This window comes from Protomyctophum parallelum, assembly GCF_964188405.1.
Source record: "Protomyctophum parallelum genome assembly, chromosome: 4".
Lineage (NCBI taxonomy): Eukaryota > Metazoa > Chordata > Actinopteri > Myctophiformes > Myctophidae > Protomyctophum > Protomyctophum parallelum.
Window position 1 is genome coordinate 13,951,019 of NC_139700.1, and position 24,730 is coordinate 13,975,748.

At 41.9% G+C, this 24,730-nt stretch overlaps 1 protein-coding gene across 2 annotated transcripts; it reads right to left on the reverse strand.

The window, feature by feature from the left end:
- Positions 1 to 1,251: 1,251 nt before the first annotated feature.
- Positions 1,252 to 21,551, reverse strand: cUnh15orf39 (chromosome Un C15orf39 homolog). Of its 2 annotated transcripts, none has more exons than XM_083763469.1 (4): positions 21,371 to 21,551; positions 14,114 to 18,011; positions 4,980 to 5,014; positions 1,252 to 3,197 (listed from the first exon to the last, which is right to left on the reverse strand). In XM_083763469.1, exons 2-4 carry the CDS (start codon positions 17,964 to 17,966, stop codon positions 3,192 to 3,194), a joined length of 3,894 nt encoding a protein of 1,297 aa, XP_083619595.1. In that variant the 5' UTR covers positions 17,967 to 18,011; positions 21,371 to 21,551; the 3' UTR covers positions 1,252 to 3,191. The 2 variants fall into 2 exon arrangements, with proteins under 2 accessions (XP_083619595.1, XP_083619596.1); XM_083763470.1 differs by lacking the exon at positions 1,252 to 3,197 and adding an exon at positions 3,347 to 3,512.
- Between the last annotated feature and the right edge of the window lie 3,179 nt (positions 21,552 to 24,730).

Consider the following 24,730-nt stretch of genomic DNA (forward strand, 5'->3'; position numbering starts at 1 on the left):
AGAAATGATGTGAACATGCACGACATTGATTGATTGATGTATTAACAGTTTGCAGAATGGGTACATTTCACATGAAAGCACAACTCAATGCAAAGTTACTGTGGACGACACACTGATAAAGCATTACTTACAGGGTCCACCTTTTTCAATTCATCAGAACACTTAGAGACGAATAAATATACACTTCTATATAAAAAAGAAATCATGTGAGGTAAAAAAGGGAAAGGAAACATATACAGTATTCAATTTTACGGGGGCCAGTTTCGAATTGCAGCCGTCCGTAGGTGCCCTTTGAGAGCGGTTTTGAAGGAGTCAAGGGATTTGCATGTCTCAATGGCTGTTGGTAGGGCGTTCCACATTTTGGTGGCATAGGAGCGAAAAAAAATTAGTCCCTTGTTTTTGCAGAATCTGGGTTGAACATGGTTTGTTGAACTCCCTCTGGTGTTGTGGGTGTGAACTTTGTTGACATTAAGGAACTATTTAGACAGGTAGGCCTAATGGGTATGTTGGTGGTGTAGCGAATCCTGTGGACCAGACCCATTGCAAGATGCTGTACTCTGTCCAATCCTAAGCCATTCGCCATTCCAACCTGTCAAAGTGGGCAGGGGTTAGGTGGGTTTGGGGAGTGAGGCCAAGTAGTAGCCTGACCAGTTTGTTTTGGGAAGTCTGGAGCCTTGTTTTAAGGGCCTTTGAGGTGCTGTGGTACCAAGAGGAGCATGCATAGTCGAAGAAACCTTGTACGAGTACGCCATTATCAGACTTAGTTTTATCCTTCAATCATAGAAATATTAGACCTTAATTGTCTTAAGATATACTTTCTCTCTAGGAGAGAGATACTGTCACATTACTTAATAATTTAAATAAAAATAATCTAACAGGTTTCAACTCTTCCTTGGTGCCCAGCTATCATGTTACCAAAATATACAAAATAATAAAATTAATGTATGTTTTGTAATCATCAAAATCTACAAAGAAACCAGTAACTTCAAATAAGCGTAGTGGAGTAAAAGTACAATATTTTCCTCTGAGATGTAGTGCAGTAAAAGTATTGAAATTTGGAATTTATACTTTTACCTTCCATCACTGCTCTAATCTGATTTGTTAATCGTTCTGGATAAGAGCATCTGCTCAATGTCATATCATATGAGTGAGTATGTGTAATGTGTATCATACAAGTCTTAAATGAAATTTCTTAATCCTTTTCAGTAGTCTATAGCCCTGATGCAAAAAGAAGAGACGAGACAAAGTGGAAAAGCATACAAATATTTATAAAGTAAAAGAAAATTACAGTCGAAGATGTTCTCACATCTATCAATTCCATCTGCAAAAATGCAAGTATAAAAAGAGAAACATACAAAAAAATTTAATTGCAGTACAATTTTAGGTGAAAGCTTTAAGATTCACAGTGAGAGAAACAAGAAACACCCGGAACAGGAGTCTCTCAGTGATTGACAACAGCTTTTTTTTCCCAGAGGTATAGTAACGCAAGTCTGACTTCAATCACACATTAACACAAGTCTAATTTGGATTTGATCAAGGATCATTCTTTGCCACAGGAATATGAAGGATACGAAACAACAACAAACCATGCAAGGCCTAGACCTGTGTCTCACTTTAAAAAAAGTATGAAAACTGTGTTGTGCAATACATTACATAGTGCAAGGCAAGTGCTATATTAAGACTTCATGACTGAGAAACTATGTCACAGACCAATGTGTGCATGTGCCTTGCTGGCAGAATTCCTGTTGTTTATAAGTAGGGCCGACATATCGCACACGATGGCTTTAATGACACAAATATGTATGTATAGGTGCACACACACACACACACACACACACACACACACACACACAGTATAATAAAATAGTGAACTTTTCTCATGTTATAACTATACCGATGTATATGAATTATGAAATAACTTAATTTCAACGGTTCAATGAAAACATTTAAACAATCATCTAGTTTGGCAACAATAAAATGCTAATAGTTCCCAACTGACAGACTACCTTTGTTTTAACTACAACAATGCTCAACTTCCTGTTTTACTTCATTCCTGTCAGGTGAGGGAATTTAATTCGTCACACGCTTAACAGACTAATGTAAGAAGACAAACACAGTGGAAAAAACACTAATGCAAATCATTAGTCAAAGTCAGACACAAAAAAAACACATGAAAATTCAACCATCTATTTTGAGCCAGCCTTTTGTATAGTCCAACAATAGCTCCAGGTAGTACTGCCAATCTGGCTCGCTGTCATACCGGACCTCAAACACAGTTTTCAGTGGGTCGGGGTGAGTCTCGTGGATACGCACCACCTCTCCTCTGTACCACACTTCAGACTTGTCGTCTTCCTCATACAGGTGGCGAATCCTCTTTCCCACTAGGTCCGGATAGAGTTTCATGGCCCACCGAGCCCTCTGGACAGACGAGCGGAGGACCCATCGCCTCCTGTGCTCAGCGCTGTGGCAAGCAGACAGATATGGGCAATATTTGATCTTAAGGAGAGATGTGCGTCGTCTTTTAGAGGAGCTGGAAAGGGGTCGCAGAGTATGAGAAACGCCTGCTGTTCTATGCCACCTGTGGGTGACCTTGGACGAAATCCTTCTTAAGAAGTTCCCATTACCCCTCTCTCTGGCGTCCTCTGAAAAGGAATGTTGAGAAGGTTCCCCCAAGTTAGCGACTCTTTGGTATTGGGACTTTATGCCGCCGTGGCCTTTGTTGAACAGCACCCTCCGGAGTTTGAGAATCATGCCTGAATGCTTCTTGGATCTCGTCTGAGACTTGGTCAAACATGAAGGCTCGCTAAAATAAAGCGTGGAGGATATTCCTTCTGTTTCTGTGTTACTTGTAGGCGAGACGAGCTCATTTGGGGTTAAAGGCCGTGTCCATGACTCCAAAGATTCTTCCCCTTGAAGCGTGATACACCCATCTCTAGTTAGCTTTGTGGATTCCACTTCATCTTCCGATGATGAAGTCCTCTCGTCCAAAAATGTGCACTTAGAGCTCCTCTTAACTCTGCCTTTTGCTTTACACTTGTTCAAGAGGGATTTTTCCCCGGGTTCCTTCTGAAATCTCTGTGGTTCTAGACTAAAGGGTTGCGAGGCAGGTCCAGCGTCTGAGGATAGACTCCAAGAGGTGCAAGCCTCCACAGAGCCTTTATCCTGCTCTCTGTTGGTGGCATCATCCAGTTCTACTCCTGCAACACAGAGCATGAGACCATTAGCAGTTGAAAATCACATTACACAAGGATAAAGGTGTAAAATAAATCGGTATAGTAAGGTGGGGTAAAAAGGTTTTCAGATTCTCTTAAAATGTTCTGCCAAAGAATAGAAACACAAACCAAAGAAGCAGTGGTGAAGGTTTTGGGGGGAGAAATAGACAATAGAAGTTAGCTCAGTGGTTTTCAACCAGTGGTCCAGGGATCACCAGTGGTCCTTGAGGGGGTTCCAGGTGGTCCCCAGCTAGATGATGGAGAGTTGGTAACCATATGGACCCTCATAGATCTTTAACTCTTGAGAGTAAAATGAAACTGCATTAATTAATTTACAAGAAATCTGCACAATTAGAGAATGTAGAAGAATTGTTGATCAACGTTTGCCTGTTATCTCTCCTAATGGTACCCACATCAATACAGCATGGAATCGTGGACAAAATTGTATCCAACGACAACAGAGTATCCTTTAGTTTTGGGTCTGAGAGGCTAAAATGTCATCAAATGGTGGTCAAATGCAGAACCAATAATGACATTGATATGAAAAGGGTTGAAAACCACTGAATTATCTGAAAGATGAGAGCACAGTTCTGACATTGTTTTACTCTACCTTAACCCATTCTGACCTGAGATCAGATTCTAAAAAAAATGTCAGTCGTTCTTCGATTTTACAAAAATAGCAGACCTACAAGCTCGTAGCGCTGAGCTTGTAGATCTGCTATTTTTCAATAGCTAAAGCATAACATAGTGCTATAACACCAAAATGGGTTCCCGTTCAGAATGGGTTACCGCTACAGACATTTGAAGCAAAGAGCAACTACCAGTCTCAATGTCTGTTGTTTCCTAATTCTATGACAAAAGGCTGATTCAACAGTGTTTCCACAACCCGCATTAAGTAAACAAATGGCAAATGTATCTCTCCATTAACCTCAGTGGACTTAGTAAATATACAGCATGAACCTCTCACCCTAGAAACGGTGACAGAAAAGAACGTAGTATTTCGGCCTGAGAAAGGACGTTTTCTACAAGGGATGCCATTAGGTTGGGATGGAACAGAAGTGAGACAACAATAAAACAGGGTCAAATGTCCCAAACTCCCAAACCATGTGAAACAAAAGCTTCAGCGGTGAACGGAAATAGCAATTTGATTAATGCAGTCCAGTTAGAGAAATTGTGAAGGGACACTATGGACACTTGGTTAAGTTGGTTTAGAAAGAAGGATCAAAGTAGAAAGGGAGTTTAAGGTTTAGAAAGAAGGAACAGAGTAGAAACCAGTAGTTCCAATTCACACTGCTTTGTTAGTGTGCCCCCCCCCCCCCCGGCACAGAATGAGCCCTTTCTCATGCAGGCTGTCAGTTCCTTCCTCCGGAAATAAGTGACACGAGCCCAATGGTTACAACCATTCGTGACCAGGCCCCACCAATTAATTTCAAGTTATTTCTTCTGCATATCTATGCATTATCTATTATTAGATGGCGTGTAGACTAGAGTGTATACAGGAAGCCAAGGACAGAGAGAGGAGACATGCAAGACAGGAAGACAAACTCGGGTCCTCACGGCTCACAAGGAGCACATGGTCCACTAACTAGCTTAGCCAACAGGTAGGCCTACCCCAAATGACAAACTTAAGTTTTAGTCTTCATAATGTCTGGAGTCACTTGTCAATTCTGATTGGTTATAGTATTGCTAGCAGAAACACTGCTGGAGTTATTATAAATGGTGAAGAATAGTATAAACCGAGGTACAACACAAAACAGACAGATATACCTGGGCTCTCTTTTGGGCATCGGCTGAGGTCGATTCTGTAAAAAATAAATGGATTTGAATATTTATTGCCTCGAACAGCACCAAGATCGCAGAAAGCATATTCACAGTCTATTCAAGGGCAAGCCATCATGTGATATCCTTTTGTAACAATGTTGTGAAAGTGTGTGTGCGTGTGCGTGTGTGTGTGTGAAGTAAGCAAGTGTGTGCGTGTGTGAGGAGGCTACAATAAGCAATACTCAAAAACGGGTCTTTCTCCAAATCTGGTTCAGAAGGCAGGAAATGCCAGAGCTCCCAGCAGTCATGTCTCTTCAGTAAATCACAACTAGATTTCTGAAGTGTCATCCCTTCCATAATCCAGATCATGATTTAACAGCCATGAATTTGGTAGATAAGCATCTGTCTCTCCAAGCAATGAAAGTTCTCTATGTGATGTCACATACAGTAAATGGAACAGTAACGTGAAAAAAGGTGAAAAAATGAGTGGCTCATTTGTAAACAAATGATACAGTTCTGTTTTGATCATGCCGTCTACCGTGAAGACCAGAACTAGACTAAGGAATTAGTTGGCACCATGGTGTTGTTTACAGTCTGGATACCACTTTACAATTTCAACCTCAGCAAAACATATTACTAAAAATAAACTTGTGTTGGCTCCCCTTCAACTGTCTTTGTATCATAATACTCAGGGTCAGAAGTGAAGGAGACATATCAAGAATTCATAATAATCCAGCCCAAAGAATTAAACGAATGGAAAGGAGGGGGGAAACCTAACAGTCAATTTGAAATCTCATCTTGTCCTAAACAAATAAATATTCCAAATATAGGCCTAAAATGTTCTTTAGGTTATACTAGTATATACTATATTTGCAAACAATCTGCAATGTTGACCTGTTACTGACTGTTATGTATTGCAGCAGTGACCCATCATGATAACTTTGTACCAGTGGAAACTTTGGCAATACCCATTACCCAGCTCAAATTTCTTTGAAGAATCAAGTTTGTCTTTTTTGTGTGTGCCCACGTGCTTCTCTTCACAGTGTTTCTCTGATACAAGTCCAATATCTATATAGTATGCTTACTTTTCACCTTGATAAACACGCCCAAGTTCAGTAACTTCAGCAAGCTGATTAAGACCTTGTCATAATGCAAAACCACACTTTATTTTGATTTCACAATGATGAAGAGGAGAAACATATGGTAGCACGTGACAACATTCACAGGAATGGCACTGTTAATGGCTGGGTTTCTCAAAGAGTTGTGGTGTAAGAGTTGTAGTGCTGCACATGCTCAGTTGCTCCTCTAGGCCGCACACAGAAGCCTGTGAACATAGACATTTCGTGCATAGATGTGCCACGCAATGGTAGGCCTCAGGTCTACCATTCTGAAATGTAATTTAATAACATTTGGACTGCTGGACAGTAGGCTCTCTTTACTAATATATATATATATATATATATATATACACACACACACACACACACACACACACACACACACACACACACACTCTTAAAAACAATATGATAGACAATTATAAAGTGGATTGATATCATACAAGAATAACCAAAATACTTCCTTCCTCCTTTTGCGTTTATTATTATCATTATTATTTTTTTTTGTTTTTTTGTCCTTTTCCGTTTTGTTTGTCTGTATGTTTTAGTTTTTGTCTTGTTTTTTGTCTTGTTTTTTGTTTTGTTATGTTTTGTCTTGTTTTGCTTTTGTTTGTTCTTTGTTTGGGTTTTTTCTGTTGCATTTTCATACTTTATAGCTTTTTTAATATTAAAAGGCATTATAAGCTGAGGCTTCTGCCAACACTCCCTTTTGGTCAACAAAAAACCGAATACATTGTATAAGGTGTGTTTATTTTAAATGACCAATAAACTTGAACTTGAATACCTGAGGCCTACCATAACAGGCCTCAGGCCTGAGGCCTACCATACCAGGCCTGAGGCCTACCATACCATCTATCTATCTCATTATCTTTACTAATCTATTCAAGACTTACTGATACAAGGACTTAAGCTTCTAAAATAAATACTGCTGCTGTAATTAAAGAGAGAACATACTCTCAATAGTGGATAGACTGAATGATTAACTACCCCAAAAATATAGTTTACATTTTACCACTACTATTAACTTAAAATAGAATTCTTAATATTGTAAGCATAATGATATTGTCGCATTGTGATATTTGGCCATAACTCCCTCCTCTGAGGGAGCTACCTTTGGGGAAGGGGGTTGTTGTCCAGACAGGGGCCAGACTGGTGAGGGTCATGGGTTCATGTAGCATGCCAAAGTTTGTGCTATTGCCATTGAGAATGCATTGGGCGTTTAAGTTAAATAACTCAGAAACTACAAAACATTTCAAAGTAAAAAGTTCCAGCATGTGTCTCCACAGTAAGCTGAATTTTACAAAGTGTGAATGGAGTTTCTAGGTGAAAGTGATTTTTTTGAAGTGCCACTATCTGCCTATAAATGTCTCAAATTTGAAAGCACTATATTTCTAAAACTATGAAACATTTCAAAGATTCCTTTTCAGGCACACATGCATGTCCACCGTAGGATGAACCTAAATAGGTTTGAATGGGGTTTCTAGGTGTAAGTATGTAGGACTAGTAGTGGGTGAAACGTTGCAATGGTAACATGTTGTAAAACAATGAGTAATGGTAATATTTAGTGGTTTTCACTTTTACAAAAAAAAAAATATATATATATATATATATAATATAATAATTCTTCTTAACCGTGCACTGCACTTGCACGACAGCAAACCTATTCATGGGGAACATTCACCAAAAGCAGCTGATCTACAAGCTCACAAGTTGTCATGATGTTGTGCAGCCTATATATTTTGGTTATTTGATTTTATATAGTGCTTAAATTAGTCCTTTAATGCAGACCAAATAAGGCAACATAAACCCATAATAATTGAATAAATCTGGAAAACATCATTGGTTTGTGATCAGTTTGACTGCTTAATGAACAGTAAAGACAAGTCCAAAGCATTAGTTTCCATGGTAACTAATGTAGCATCACTTTCATGAAACCGAATCAAGCCTCAACATATCCAGGTTAACTGGTTAAATTAATCTGGCAAGATCAACCAGCTTTCATGAAACCGGTTAATCACTGATCCAGGATATATTAAGCCAGGATATGTGTTAAAGCCCGGCTTAATCTCTAATCCAAGTTTCGTGGAACGGGCCCCAGGCTGGCCTGGTATGGTTTGGTATGTTTTTTTGTTGACCAAAAGGGAGTGTTGGCAGAAGCCTCAGCTTATAATGCCTGCCCTTTTAATATTCAAAAAAGCATGTATGAAAATACAACAGAAAAAAACAAAACAAAGAACAAACAAAAGGAAAACATAAAACAAGACAAAAACCAATGTGTGTGTGTGTGTGTGTGTGTGTGTGTGTATATATATATATATTATTATTTTTTAAGATTAAAGAGAGCCTACTGTCAGCTGTCCAAATGTTATTAAATTAAATTTCAGAATGGTAGACCTGAGGCCTACCATACCAGGCCTCAAGCCCTATACCAGGCCTACCATTGCGTGGCACATCTATGCACGACATTTCTATGTTCACAGGCTTCTGTGTGCGGCATAGAGGAGCAACTGAGCATGTGCAGCACTACAACTCTTACACCACAACTCTTTGAGAAACCCAGCCAATCCCCCTTTTTGAAACTAGCTCCTCGCCACTCGTCCTACACACTTCCACTTGGTTTGAGCATAGATATATAAATAATAGAGACGGCACCGGAAATTCCCCTCCCATCCCCTTCATTGCATTGCGTCTCTATTATTTATATATCCATGCTCAAACCGAGTGGAAGTGTGTAGGGCGAGTGGTGAGGAGCTAGTTTCAAAAATGGCCATGTGTGTCCTACTTGACAAACAAGTTCTCAAATAGTATTGTATTATCAAAGGGACGGATGAAGCAGTGACATTTACAGATTTGCTGTAGAAATATATAATCTGCAAACTGAATCAAGCTCCCAAAGTCAAATGTATTAAGTTATCACCTGGCCCAGGGAACCCGCAAGGCACAAGAAAGAGAGGGAGGCCGAAGAACACCTGGCGCAGGGAACTTGATACTGACATCAAGCAGTGTGGACTGACATGGAAACAGCTGGAAAAGGCGACCCAGGATAGAGGACTCTGGCGAACTGTAGTCAATGGCCTATGCTCCATGAAATGGAGCGATAGACATAAGTAAGTAAGGCCCAGGGTGGTGTTTCAAGCTTCTCGGCTCAGACGTGACATTTTAAAGCCTAAACCGCTCGCTTGTGCTTATAACGGCTTCTGTGCGCAACGCGGAAGTGCCTCTGGCCTACAACAACTGCAAACTATTTTATGGGCTAATAAAGACTGTGACGGAGGCGCTCTGTCTTAAACTAATTTGAGCCACGTGAGGCACCACTGAGCGAGCTAAAGCGAGCAAGTTGACGTGCCAACAGTGCAAAGTTCGACTGAGCCGACTCAGCACCGTTCGATTTGCGTCCCGATAAGCACAGAATCGTAAATTATGTTTTGGGGTAGGCGTTTGCCCCAACTGCCACTCAAAGTGGCTACTGGCCAATCACAGCATGTCCTTGTACAAGTGCACTGGCCAATCACAGCCCGTTCTTGCACAATTGGTATTGGCCCACTTTGGGATGTCGCAGCTTAAACTGAGGTGGTTTGAATACTCTCCAAATGTCATACTTAAAGGACAAATTTTGTTTTTTTCAACCAAGGTTCATGTTTTAGGTTGTTATGGGGCGACTGTGGCTCAAGAGGTAGAGCAGGTCGTCCAATGATCCATGGGTCGGCGGTTCGAATCCCTGCTCCTCCTGTCTACATGTCGAAGTGTCCTTGGGCAAGACACTGAACCCCAAATTACTCCCAATGTGCTGGTTGGTACATTGCATGGCTTCCGCCGCAATCGGTGTATGAATGGGTGAATGTAATGCATAATCTATGTAAAGCGGCTTGGATAAAGGCGCTATATAAATGCACCATTTTACCATTTTTATTAGAGAAAGTAAAAGATGAGTGTTACATTTTTCTCATTTGCTGCATTCTTTTCTCATTTTAGCTATTTTTGGCAGGGGAGTGGGGGCATTCACAGCGCAGAAAAGAAATGGCATCCAGTGGACACCTTGGACACAGTTAGATGACCTTGATTTTGCTGATGACCTGGCCTTTCTTTCCCACACTCGCCACCAAATGCAAGAGAAAACCAACATAGTATCATCAAACTCAACACGCCTTGGCCTCACCATCCACAGAGGAAAGAGCAAGATCCTCAAAATAAATACAGACAGCGTTACCCCCGTTACCCCCATAAAACTAGAAGGTGAAGCAGAGGAGGTGGAGAGCTTCACCTATCTAGGCAGTGTTGTCGATAAACAGGGCAGAACAGATGCCAACGTAAAAGTCAGGATTGGCAAGGCAAGAGCAGCTTTCAGCTGAAGAATGTTTGGGGAGCCTCAGATCTTCCCATGAACACAAAGATCAGGATTTTTAATTCTATGGTGAAGCCGGTCCTGCTGTACGGAGCAGAAACCTGGAGAACAACTTTAAACACCATGACAAGAATCCAGACATTCATAAACACCTGCCTCAGAAGAATCCTCCGAATACGCTGGCCAAATAAAATCAGTAACCGGGAACTGTGGCAGCGAACAAGTCAACACCCGGTGGAGGAAGAAATCATCCAAAGGCGCTGGCGATGGATCGGCCACACTCTTCGAAAGCCTGCATCTAGCATCACAAGATATGCCCTGTTCTGGAACCCACAAGGGAGAAGGAAGAGAGGCAGACCACGAAACACCTGGCGCCGTGACCTGGATGCAGATGTGAAGAGATCTGGCCACACATGGGGGCAGCTGGAGAAGATGGCCCAGGACCGGGATGTCTGGAGAGCTCTTGTTCGTGCCCAAATTTGGGCTATAGGCGTAAGTGGGGGCGTAAGTGGGGGCATTCGAACAAGTGGCTAAATATGCATTTCTGTACAAAGTTTTATGGCGATTTATTTATTATTTACTTTCTCTAATAAAACCTATAAAATATAAGTGATTCCAGGCTGCAGGGGCAGCGACATGAAGGCGTGTTTGCCACGTTCAGTTCGAACATAGGAAAACTAAGTAGCAAGGGTTCGCCTGAGCGGGGACTGCCCATAAGTCTGACCTCCCGTTAGTCCGACCTACGTGGCCGGGACTGAGGTTAGGGTTAGCGACCTACGTGGCCGGTTAAGACTGAGGTTAGGGTCAGTGACCTACGTGGACGGTTAAGACTGAGTGTAGCGCCTAAATCCCTATATTAGGTGCTACTGGCTGCTGACGGTTGAGGATGAAGTTTAGACGTGTGCTGAAAGAACTGAGGTCCAGAATAGGGTCAGTGACCAACGTGGACGGTTAAGACTGAGGTTTAGTAAATCAGTCTGACTAACTTGAACTGTAGTTACTGGTGGTTTTGTGTTTAATATACCCACTACAAGGTAAGAGGGAAGCAAACCAAGGATGGATTTATTAATAAGTTACCACCAGTGACTCAGTGAGCCAAATAAGACCACCCAACTTTGGCATACAAGGTACAATGGTGAGCGAGACACCTGCATCCTGTGACAAACCTTAGAGCATACATGGGCAACTGGCGGCCCGGGAGCCACATAAGCCCCCACCTTCACTCAATGTGGCCCTCAGGTTAATATCAGAATACTGATATAGTATTGATTTGCAAACATGACCCGCTTTAATTACTAATTAGTAGCTTAATGAGTAGTATTAAAGGTATTATGACATGATTTATAACATCATTTTCAAAACATTAAAAGTCTTGGCCATGGTCCTTCAAACGTGTCTAAAAAGTTTGAACACTCAACTCCACTCCAGTATTTCTTGACACGAGTTTTTGTGCATGTGTAAAGTTCATCCTGAGAAGCCATGGAAAAACACATTATTTTAGCCTGTAATTCCCCCTTTCCTGTCAACCCAAGATGTGCTACTTTGACAACTTGGTAGGAACGTCGTCAAAAATAAAAGAGTCATCTAGGCCAGTTGGTATCCAGTGTAAGGACTTGTGTTGATTGACACAGCCAACAACAGAGCAGATTGATTTTTCTCTAGAAGCCATTATTAGTAAGTATTACAAAGAAACAAAGTCGCGGTCGACAATGAGGAAGCGGAGAAGAGAGGGTAGGCACTAGGCAGGGAGCAGAGGGGAGGGGGCGGAGTTTTAGCGGAGATCTACGTATATCTCTGCCGTCCAACCAGATGAGACATTTTTGCATAATTATTCACAAGAGTCCAGACAGCAGAGAATACACTGAATGTTCAAACTTCGGTTTTTTTGTGTCAAGAAAAGCCAAAAAAGCCAAAAAATCTACAAAAATGTGTTTTAAATGTCACAATCCCTTTAAAATGTTAGTCATTTTTAATGTGCAATGTATTTGTATTTAGTTTATAAAGTTAACATAACTATAATTAAAGGCGTTTGAAATTACTGTAAATAAAAATTTTACTTTTCAGGATTCCAATGGAAAATAGAAAAATATAATTCAGGATTTCAATTCAAATAATAGCAAAAATAGCTGATCTACTATGAAGGGCTAAAACTGCCATATCTAAAAATAAATAAATAATTTAATAATTAATAAATAAATAAATGCAAAAATAAATAAATAAAAATGAAAACTTGCAAAGATAATTAATTGCAGTGTATTTGCAATGGTGAAGTACATTTACTTAAGTATTGTAGGCTTACTTAAGTAGGCCTACAATTTTGAGGTATTTGTTGAGATATACAGTTTACTATGAAAACCTGCATATCCCGTCAGTCAGTCACTCAGCGTCACGCCTCCATATATAGTTATCAGTACACACCTCGTGACATCACATGGCAATCTCCATATACATGTATGAAGATCACGACACTGACCTCATCAAACCCTGGATATGCATACATGGAGAAGACTGGATCATCACCTAGATCTGCATATATGGAGCCGGCCAGCAACACTACATCTGACCTCAAACCATTAGATATCTATATTTGGAGCTGACCTGTTCTGACATTCCATATGTTGATCCTTCTCCACCTATCCGTCCACTTCGAGTTCGATGTCTCCCTTTTGACTGATACCCGTCCATTCAACAGGCCCGAAGATTAAGGCCCGGCCCTAATGCTGGGCCCTCATCAAACCCTGTACACTCAAGACACTGCCCTTGCTGCCACCCTTATATCTCCATATATGGAGTTGCCCTGTTCTGACATTCTATTATGTTGATCCGACCTGACCTCATCAAACCCTGTACACTCAAGACATGCTCCATATATGGCCAGTACAGAATTCATTCCATATGTTGATCTAACCCCCCCATGCCAGCGCTTGTCCAGAAGTCTGCCGTCACCCAGGCGGATGCGTGCAAGGAGGTCATAAGGTCCCTGCACACAGAGCAGAGTTTCTCCAAAAACGTCCAGTGTGCAACCACCTTTACTTGAATTTTTTTCAATACCAATACTTTTACAAATCCCAAAATTGTAGCCTACTTTTACTCCATTACATTTATTTGAAAACTTTAGTTAATTTGTAGATTTAGATTATTATTACAAAACTTACATACAATAGCCCTATATAGATTCCAGGCATTTGAATAGCTGATCTACAAGCTCACATGGGCCGCAATGCGACACATTGTGATCTTGGGGAGATCTGTTATTTTCAAAAGATTTTTATACATTTGGGACATTCTACATAATGAGTAGCCTACTTTTACTTCTAAGTTTCACTTCTCCCCAAAAGGGTAGTACACTTTGGCCGTGTTGACCACAGTTAAGATCCGCACCGAACAACGCTAAATAGACAGTGCACAGCTGGAAATTGAAGTTATTAGCCGTAGTTATTAGCCGTTCTCAGAACTATGGAATCATGAAAAAGTATAGTATATACACTATACAGTAGCCCCAAAAGGTTTTTCTTGATATGGCCTCGCTTGATTTTCCCTGGGATTGTACTCTGACCATAATCACAATTTTGTTGCAACATCACATAATTGAGGTATGATGCAAGCTCAACATGGCCACTGTGTGAATATGGTAAATTGGTACCTCAGTCATTCAACAACAAAATCCATGCGGTACATACCCAAATGTTTGCAGACACAGGCATGGTAATAGAGGTTGATCACATCGGCATAGATGTCTGGCAGATACTTGAGGGACAGCAGTCTCCTGAGCTTGGAGGAGCAGGCACTCTTGTGGAGCTGTATGAGGATCTTCTCTTCAGAGAGTGTGGTGGGCCGCAGCGCTACTTTGTGCAGCTGCAGGACCTGATCGATAAAGCTGCCGTTGACCTGAGGGAACATCAGCTCCTTTACCACCAGCATGGGAATGAAGACCATTCCCGTCCGCATCACATGGGGAAACGGACACTGTCTCTGGTCGATGTAGTCTCTCAACCTCTGGAGTACTTTGTGGAGAGCAATCTTGATTTCCTCATTAAGCCACACCTTCCTGACTTTGTCCCCTAAGAGATTTGTTACATTTTGGACTTTAGTTGAAGGGGACACAGGCACAGTCGACTCCAGTTGAGAGAGCCAGGTTTTGACCTCCTGCTCTGGGGAAAGGGACACATGGTCACACACCAGCTTGCAAAGGGATTGATGGAGTTCTAAGAAATGCTGGCGCACTAGTTTGTTGAGCTCAGATTGAGGTTTGGCCTCAGGTTGGAAGTCCTGGCTGACATCTTTGTGGAGCTCAGATCTGAGCTCTGGATTGGCCTCAGGTTTGAAATCCTGGCAGTCAAGTTGGTGGAGCCCACTTTTTGGTTTGGATTGATGGAGTTCTAAGAAATGCTGGCTCACTAGTTTGTTGAGCTCAGATTTAGGTTTGGCCTCAGGTTGGAAGTAGTGGCTGACATCTTTGTGGAGCTCAGATTTAAGTTTGAGCTCTGGATTGGCTTCAGGTTGGAAAAACTGGCAGTCAAGTTGGTGGAGCCCACTTTTGGGTTTGGATTGATGGAGTTCTAAGAAATGCTGGCTCACTAGTTTGTTGAGCTCAGATTTAGGTTTGGCCTCAGGTTGGAAGTCCTGGCTGACATCTTTGTGGAGCACAGATTTGAGTTTGAGCTCTGGATTGGCTTCAAGTTGGAAATCCTGGCAGTCAAGTTGGTGGAGCCCATTTTTGGGTTTGGAATGATGGAGTTCTACGAAATGCTGGCTCACTAGTTTGTTGAGCTCAGATTTAGGTTTAGCCTCAGGTTGGAAGTCCTGGCTGACATCTTTGTGGAGCTCAGATTTGAGTTTGAGCTCTGGATTGGCCTCAGGTTTGAAATCCTGGCAGTCAAGTTGGTGGAGCCCACTTTTGGGTTTGGACATGGTCATTACTAGCTTATAAAGTGGAGTATCTGGCAGTGGAGTGGGTCGGACAGTCTTGGGACAGAGAGTGTCAGGGAGGACAATGTTGTAGTTGCCGGTGGACAGTTTTAGGCAATGGGGAGGAATGTTTTGAAACTTTACTCGATTCTCAGTAGGTAGCGGTGGAGTTGTGGATTTGGGCCTAAGAGGGCGCAGAGTTCTGGATTTGGGCCTAAGAGGGGTTGCCTGATCAGCTGGTGGATAGGTAGTGATAAGCATTTGCTGTACTACTCTCTTGAGTATTGTATTACTCTCTTGAGTAGGGCATGCTACTTCTATCTCTGCAGTCAGATCCCCTTCAGTGCTCTCAGAGGGCTCCTTTTTTACTGATATAAAGGGTTTGTTTTGAAATTCATCAGGCTCACATTTCTTAATCACCAACACGGGCTTGACATCTGATAAAGCAGGCTCTTCCAATTCTTGTTTGACGGTTATCTCTTTGCAATAATCCTGGATCAATTTACAATGATTAAAATGTTTTCCCTCAGAACTGTCTGTGTCCTGTTCCTCAGAACTGTCCGTGTACTGTTCAGTTCTTTCCTCTATCTTTATCTTTTTCACAGGAATATTTGGACAGTCACAATCTTCAAACTGCTTTTCTGTTTGAACCAAACAAACAGGTTTCTGTCCATCTCTCCGAGTAGCATTCACTTTGACGCAATCCTCAGGTTTTTCTGCGCCAGACTCAGAAAACTGCCAAGTTCTCACTGCTCCTTTGTCTGAATGAAACTCTCCAGAAGCATCCAGGGGCGCCAAGTGAGGGGCCAGACTGAAGACATTGTCAATAACTGGCATTGGAGGAGAGTCTGGAAAATAAGTAGTCTGCTCTCTTAATCGCTGCACCTCCATCTTTTGCCGTTTTGTCAATTCTTCCATTTCGAACACATCTCCATTGTCTGCTGTGATTTTCAGCAACGGGCTTGTGTGAGCAGGGGGCGTATTTGAGGCCGACCTCTTCAGGTTGCGTTTATAATCATAGGTTCCTATACCATGTGGAGCAGCCGTTACAATAGCAGAAGAGCCTGTGATTTGTTGCACAGGGCTAGGGCTACAAGTGACAGCTCTGTGGATCTGAGTCCCACGCCGATGGCCCTGGGATTTGTGTCGCGAATAATCCAAGGGTTCATCACTATGCAGACATGCAGGGGAAGGATTGGGGTGGCCCATATGCGAGCTGGTAAATGGGACTCTCTTCAAGTGCATATTGGCTGGTGAGCCTCTTTCTCTGTCTGCAAATTTGCTGGGACTGTGTTGCTCCACATGTCGGCTAGCTGGGGAGGTGTTATTTGAGTGCAAGCTAGGTGGAGGAACAATGTGTAGCCTCTTTAGGGGGACTCTCATCTGACTTGGATCCAGATGAATCTTATGCCCTGGATAACAGAGGTGGTCAAAACCTTGAGGAAAGGGGTGATTTGGTGGGACTATGGGACCAGGCGTACAAACCTCACTACAAATAGGCTGGGGAATCATGTAATGTCCCTGGGGGCTGGAGCATGTGTGTTTAAGAACATCTTCTCTATGCTTTAGCCCTGTCTCTTTAGAGACAGCCCCACTCTGTACCTCTGCATTTGCTTGTGGGTAGTAAAACATAGGGAACTGTGGCAGCTGGCCATATTTGGATATAGAAGAATGGTCATGATAAACTTGTGACGGAATCCGATGCTGTACAGAGGCCATATGCTCGTATATGAGAGGGTGAGAGGGATGCAGGCTATGAGGGGTCTGTAAACTTTGACTCTGCTCATTAAAAGGACCAAAGGGTGTACGAGTCGGGGTGCAAGGGTAATTCTTATAGTTTGTCTCGCTATAGACAGGCAAGGTCCTTGCTCTACTGGGGCTTAAACTATGGTATTGCTCTTCAGTAATGTCTTTCAAAGCCAATCTCTCCGCATTGTACTCAACAGGAAGACCTTTCTTTTGCATTAATGTCTCTGGTGTCAGAATGGGAGATTGGCGCGTATAGTGGGCACTAGTGCAGTCATAGAGCATGTTTGGCATTTTCTGTTGCCCTTGCCCCATACTATATCTCTGCCCAAACATATAAGTCAGGTCATTACAGCAGGGGCTATGTCCATAATATGGTTTGGGGACAGTTAAGTGAGCCGAGTTTTCAGATGGGGGAGATACCGGTAGGCTCATGCTTCCAACTGTTTTATTTGTAACAGCGAATGGTGGAGCTGCTGAGGGACTGCTGATTTCAGGACTTCTGGTGTAATATGTAAAACCATGTCTGCTTGGAGTGTGATGCAAAGGGGGGGTAAGAGAAAGACTTCGTTCTGTAGAGAAGGTGCCGTTGTCTGGTCTGTAAACGATATGCTTTTGTTTCTCCATGCCAGGAAGATGGCCCATGGAACTTTCCAGCAAAGTGGTCTTTGAGTTGCTCCAAGCATATGTAAAATCAGCTCCATCTTTTCCTCTGGGGTCACAACTATAGTAGGACCCACTACAAGGCAGAGGCTTATTCTTGAGATAATCGGGCACATGTCCAGTCTTTGAGAGTGCTAATGCTATGGCACTTTCAAATAATGGCATCTTGCTTTGGGCTGCTGGGTCAATGACACTGTGTCCTGGTTGGCTGCTCATGCTGTGGTGACTTGACAATGATGATCCAACAGTTTTGCTCCAGACCTAAGAACACATGAGACATCTGTTAGTAATGCTGACAATTACTAGTCAGTTTTAAATTGATATATAAATATATTTTGTCCACCACAGACAATAGTCTTTATTTTGATTAAAAGAGAGATAGTCTGCATTCTGCAATAAAATGCTTAAGTTTGTTTGCGCTTACTCAGTACTCAGATTCACACGTTCCGTTCGACTTTCACAAAATAGTAAGGTGTATAAACGAAATCCCTCCATGCTGGCTGAGCCATATGAACTTCAACCCCCTTGTAGCTGACCTACAGACCCTTCAAATGCTGGTGAAGATACTGATACTCAAGACTTACTGTACTTTCTGCAACTCTATAGCAAGTGATTAACACTTCACCCGACTTGCATCGTTCCCAACTCGATATATATTTTTGTCTCCACCAGGCCGAAGGCATGGGGAGAGAGTATGTTTTGCACTCTGTCAGCTTTGAGGGTGTGTGTAAACACAAACATTGTCCCTACAACACAAACATTAAATGCCATTGAAAATGAATGGCCAGTTTTACATCATTGTCCCAACACAAACATTAAATGCCATTGACAGGTTTGAGTGTTTGTGTAAACAAACATTGAAGACGAAGGTGAGGACGCAAATTCAAATTGGCTGGAATGAGACATGATTTTTGTACTCTGACAAAGCCCCCTCCAACACTATGACTCAGACATATAGAGCACCGAAGTCTGACGTCACTTTCAGTAGAGGGCGTCAGTCCCCAGGTTCATGTATTTTTTTAGTTGCATTGAAATCGCCATAGGAGGATTTTTAGATTGCTTCATATAAGAACTGTGTTTGAAAAATGAACATGTCATCCCGGCCGCTTCACTCATATGGATATGAAGAATCAACTGACTGAGAGAAAACGCTAATGTTACTGGTACTGAATTAGTTACATTTTCGCTAGAAGCAGACTGTATCATATATGAGTGACTGACTGTTGCAAACGATACAGAGACACCTCCCTGACAATAACGCCGAAAAAACTTGTTTATTTTTGGACCACAACGCTTATAGTAGACGATATTAAGATCACCCCATGTTATTCTCCATAGAGAAATTATTTCCGCGAACCAGGGGAATCGAAGGGATGAGCGAGTTACGTCAGGACTTCGGTGCTCTATCTGTGTTGGATCTGCGGTGCAACATAGATGGGAGGCACTGAGGCCCGCATATATTTATTAAGGCTGTCATTGAATATTCTAATTGCATACCGGTATTCAAATATTCCTTCGAAAAGAATGTTGGACTACAAAAATCACACCTGTGTGAAGTGAGGGGCGCTCTTATCATTATACATCATCTCATGAACAACTGAAGATTGGTTGGTTAAATTTACGTCATATTTGGCAGACATTTGACCTAATTTCTCCTTTCATTGTCAAGGCAAATATGAGACCTGTGGGGACAAGATTTAGCGGACATTTTACCTAATTTCTCCTTTCATTGTCAATGGCAAATATTGAGAGGTGTGAGGACAAAAGCTCTCGCAAGTGAGAGGGGCGCAATGCGCAGTAAATTAGTTAAGGTTGTGCCCGGCGCATGTAACCTTAACTAATTTACTGCTGGAGTAAATACATAAATAATCCACCCATAGCCAACGATTTTTCTTTTTTCCTTACCTTTCAAGTAGTCAGTAGCCAGAATATTATTTATATCCAGTACGATCGACCCTCTGATCATTGAAACACGCAGGTTGTAATTAGAGGAAATAATCCTTCCACTATCAAGGTTAATAACCACTCTTTATATAGGGTCGGCATAATGCTTGTCACGATGATGATGCCAGTTGTCTATCCATATATGGAGTTCTGCATTAGCATGATCTAAGCACTAGATGTCTCCGTCGTCTTTATGGAGCTCTAGGTCTTCCCAGGCCAAATTAGCGGGGCAGATAACATGCAAATTACAGGTGAATCGTTCACTTGCGCATACAAGCGCCACAATTGGCACACATACTCCTTAGGGATTGCTCTTTTGATAAAACCATTGGGCAAAATAAAAATTCAAGATGGGGGCCATTTTTCAAGACGGCCGCCATTGAATATTGCATTTCGCAAAAAAAACAACCCATAGACTTGTCCTATTTGAATGATCTTGGTGTCAAATCATACATTTTTCACTATGTATGATTTTTCACTAATATTAGGATTCCGGGACTATGATATATGGTACAAGGAAGCCAGTGAGTGCCCAGGCGGTGGCATAACCGTCTGGGCACCCGACTGGTAATCCAGTCGCAGTGTGCCGCAGGTTCGACTCCCGAGCCCGACACGGCCTTTACTGCATGTCTTCCCCCATCTCTCTCCCGTTTCCTGTCAGCCTACTGTCTGTCCCTTCAAAAACCAATAAAAGGCGTAAGCCGCAAAAAGATATATCTTTAAAAAAAAAAGGAAGCCAGTGAGTCCATGGGTCCTTCTTTATTCTACAATAATATATTCAATGGTGGCCATCTTGAAAAATGGCCGCCATCTTGAAATTGTATTTGGCACAATGGTGGGCAAAAGAGCAATCCCTAAGGAGTAGGCCTATGTGTGCCAATTTTGGTGCTTGTATCCACAAGTGAACTTTTATTTCAGTTATCTGCCCCGCTAAATATGGAGATTGTAATGTTGGTTATTAAAATATGTTGTATATCAAGTTTTACTTTGTTCCTCAAGGTAAAACTCCCTCCATGTCACATTTCTCTTATGTAGTCTTGTAGACTATACCTTAATTTGATTTAAACAAAAAAGACAATAGCTAAGTTTTCATTCTAATTTCCTAGTTTCATGTCGAGGTAATTTTCTAGTTTGTATTATTAAATCTTGTAACATTAATCAACAGAGCACGCCTGCACGGTTCTTATTTTGAAGTCCGCTGATCATTTTTTATTTAGGCTCACTTGACGGAGGTCGAACTGCACACTAACTTTAGGCAAAAACGTTTATATCTCAAGTAGCTTATCTTGCAAGCAAGATCACCCAACAAAAGGGTAGCCTACGCTAAATTGCAGATACACTTGCAAATTGCAGCGACATTGAGAAGAATACGGATGTGAGCGTGATCACGTCCAACATGACATTGTTCAAAATAGCTACATGTAAAAACAATGAAATGCAATGAGATGAGCTGGCCATAAGATACACAAGATGCCTCGCGCATTTTATGTTATTCCCAGGAAAGCACCATGCCATTGCCACATCGTTTCGCAATTTACTTTATCAGACGATCAGATAGTCGTACGACTCGTGACAAACTAAACCGCGGCCAATTTAGTCAAATATGGATAAAATAAAATAAATACATGTGACGCCCTTCAGGCATGTGAAAATTGACTGAGAAATAATGTTCTTACCTTTCTATTACGAATACGAACACACTGTATATGATATCTCCAAAAGATTCCATGAAATACGTTTAGAAACGGTGGAAACGTTGTCAACCACCGCGGGATTTATGGTGGAGATATGGACCCACTTCTTAGAACGACGTCTATGCCGCGATGAACCAAACTTCTGAGTATCCGCCCAGGACGGCTCTGCGTGCTGCTGCCAAATGTTTTCGTTGGATTGCTCGAAGTCCACACTGCACACTCCACAGACAGACCACACTGATGAGGAAGATAAAAGGGGGGGGGGGGGGAGGATGGTCTTTTGATCAACAGGCGGAGTCAACGCTCAAATGAAGTAGCAGGGCACATTAACATTAACAAGGTGTTGAAGTTGTCATGGGTTTGCACATTGATCAGATCACAGTACACTATGATGACCTCAGGCTCAAAGCAAACAAAGAAAAGCCACTTAACCATTCACTCAAAGAGCCAATATCCATGGAATACTGTGCCATAAAAGCAATAAAAGTTCGAAGAAGTAGATTTAGGAAAGTATTGAGAACTTATACTTGTTATTGTGTGTCAGCAGTCTACTTTCGGCGTGACATGATGACGTGAAGGGGAAAATAAATTCATGCTGAACTGAAGACGGATCGGTCCACCAATAGCACCAGCCACCAATCTCAATTTCATAATGTACAGTACTAGTAGGCCTACAGTATGAAGCCTGTGATGGATCGTACACTGCAGTGGCATGACTATACATTTTAATTATTTTTATTTTCTACATATAGCACGCAGAGACAGACGTGTCGGTGTTCATCGTGGATCATGCTGATGTTATGATTGTTTTCATTGTTATTGGATTACGCACCAAAAGTCAGAGCGAGGAACACCACCTCCACCATCTGTTCTCTCCCCTCCAGGTAGGATTGCATCCAGCTCACTGTGCCAATTCTTGGGTTTAAATCAGCAAACAGGTAGTATTGAAGTTGAACAGTGTACTTACTGTAACTACTATAACTAACTGTCTATTGATTTATTGTTTGGGAGAAGAAAATAAAAGCCCAGGAAAGTAAGCTACCGTTCAATAAGGGGTAGCCATATGACGCTCGACGCTCGTCATCCACAGTCATGTTTCAGGGTAGCCCTCCAAGCAGAACCCAATGCTACTGAAGTTTCTGACATTTGTTCGACCCAGTGCATTGGGTCCTGTTGCATCACTACCATGCCACCTGGTACGCGGCCATTCATAAAACATAAACAACATGTTTAGCGCCTGTCTGCGCTCTTTGACGACATTTTTTCGTGTGAGCGTTTCTGAATAATTATGTGAAGTATAAGTACCCATACATGCCGCTGCGAATATCTCCTGTGGCGCGGAAGCCGTTAAGTATTTTTAATCTTTGTTTGACCGATTTGGTCGCTTTGATTCTTCTCTTCCTTCCTTGTTTATTGACACCTCATTGTACCGCCTATCTGGCTAGCTAGTGGCGCTAAAAATGTGCTTGGTCTTTCGTACTCAATTCATCAAAAACATTTAATGACATAAAAATATATAGTACTAATATGCAAAAACATCATATAAACTTAGGTTAGAGTAAGGATTCACATTCCTTTACAACTGTTGGTAGTAGGGCATTCCACATTTTTGTGGCATAGGAGGAAAACTTACTATTTAACCCTTTGTTTGAGCCAAATCTGGGTTGAAAGTGATTAGTGGAGCTCCCTCTGGTAATGTGATTGTGGATAGCGTTGACGTTTTGGAAGTAGTTTGTCAGGTACATGGATGTGTCTTTGTGGTGTAGTGAATCTGGTAGACCAGGCCCAATTTCTGTCATCTACCCTAAGGTGGTAAGGTGAGTTGTAGGAGGAAGGCCAAGCAGCAGTTACGACAACTCCGTTCACTTCATGGGGCCAGTCAATGGCGGCTCTTCTACATAGACTTCTATTGGCGAAGAGCATAGCAAATAGTGACAAGTCCTGGGGATGTTGCACACATGCCTAAAATTGCTCTTATTTGCGCCGCCCTTGTTGAAAACATTGTATTTCAAACTGCTTGTCCCAGTTCAAGCTGCATGAACAGCGCTCGAGCGCTCAGTTTTTTGCCCCCTCAATATCGTAAGTCTGTCTTACTCTATATGCTCTGCCAAGCAGCCTGACCAGTTTGTTTTGGAATGACTGGAGCCTTGTTTTAAGGCCTTTGAGGTGCTGCTGTGGTACCACGAGGTGCATGCATAGTCGAAGTAACCTTGGATGAGTGCTCCTGTTCGAGTCCTCAATGTATTCTTACTGACCAGTGGGGGATGTGATCCTGTACAAAATCTTGTTCTTTGTTGACTTATTTGATTACATTAGTTGCCATCTCATCACTGTTTTGCCTCTAAGATGGAACCCAGGTAGGTAATTTCATCTTTTCTTGTGATAACATTGTCTGCCTTGATGATGTTTCTAATCTATTAGACCCAAAGAGAAAAGATTCAGTTTCACCCAGGTGTAATGATAGTCTATCAGCAAGCCATTTACAGATCAATAATAAAGTATTCTATTCAGTCAATCAATCAATCATATGCATACACTAGTCTAGACTATAGTCTGCTGATGCCTGTACAGATTAAGATAAAATAAGACCTTTATCCCCTGTTGAAGATCCCTGGGCTGGAGCATGATGGAAAGACAACAGTCAAACTTCAAGAATCACCATCAGTTGGCAAAAATATATAACCTAAATAAAATATGCAACAGTATACAACACGATACACCCCCAGCAGGCAATTACAAGAGAAAGCACAGTAAGCATAGGTAAGAGTAGAATGTTATTTAACTATCCACATTATAATTGACAAACAGAGCACACGTCGAGCGTCAGCCTGTAGCCCTGAATCAGTACAGGCTGACATGCTCTCTCTATGAATCATTATATTATAGCTTATAATATGAGTCTATATTAGATTAGGGACCATGCAGGGCCCCTGGTGCCTATACAGATGATCAGTGTTAGCCTGGAGCCCTTTGTGAAGCTACTGGCCTCTTCCTAATGTAGTAAATGATTGATGAGTACGGTATAGTGAAGAAATAAATAAGGGATTTTCATCAGCCCAATGTTTTCTTTGTTTGACATACCCTGGTGTTCTGTTTTATTTTGTATGGCTAAACATTATTGCCACAACCATTGCTTTTTATTTCTTGGTATTTCTTGGTTGGTGGCTCTTCCACGTGGGACCAGATACGTGAGTGCATGTGGCTTTGCAACACTGAGCTGGACATGTGACGACGATACACGGGCACATGCAGACTCCCACGTGTTACCGGCTGATACTGACAATAAGACCTACTTCATCCTAATGCTGCGTTCACGGGCAGATGCAAAGATACAGTTCAATG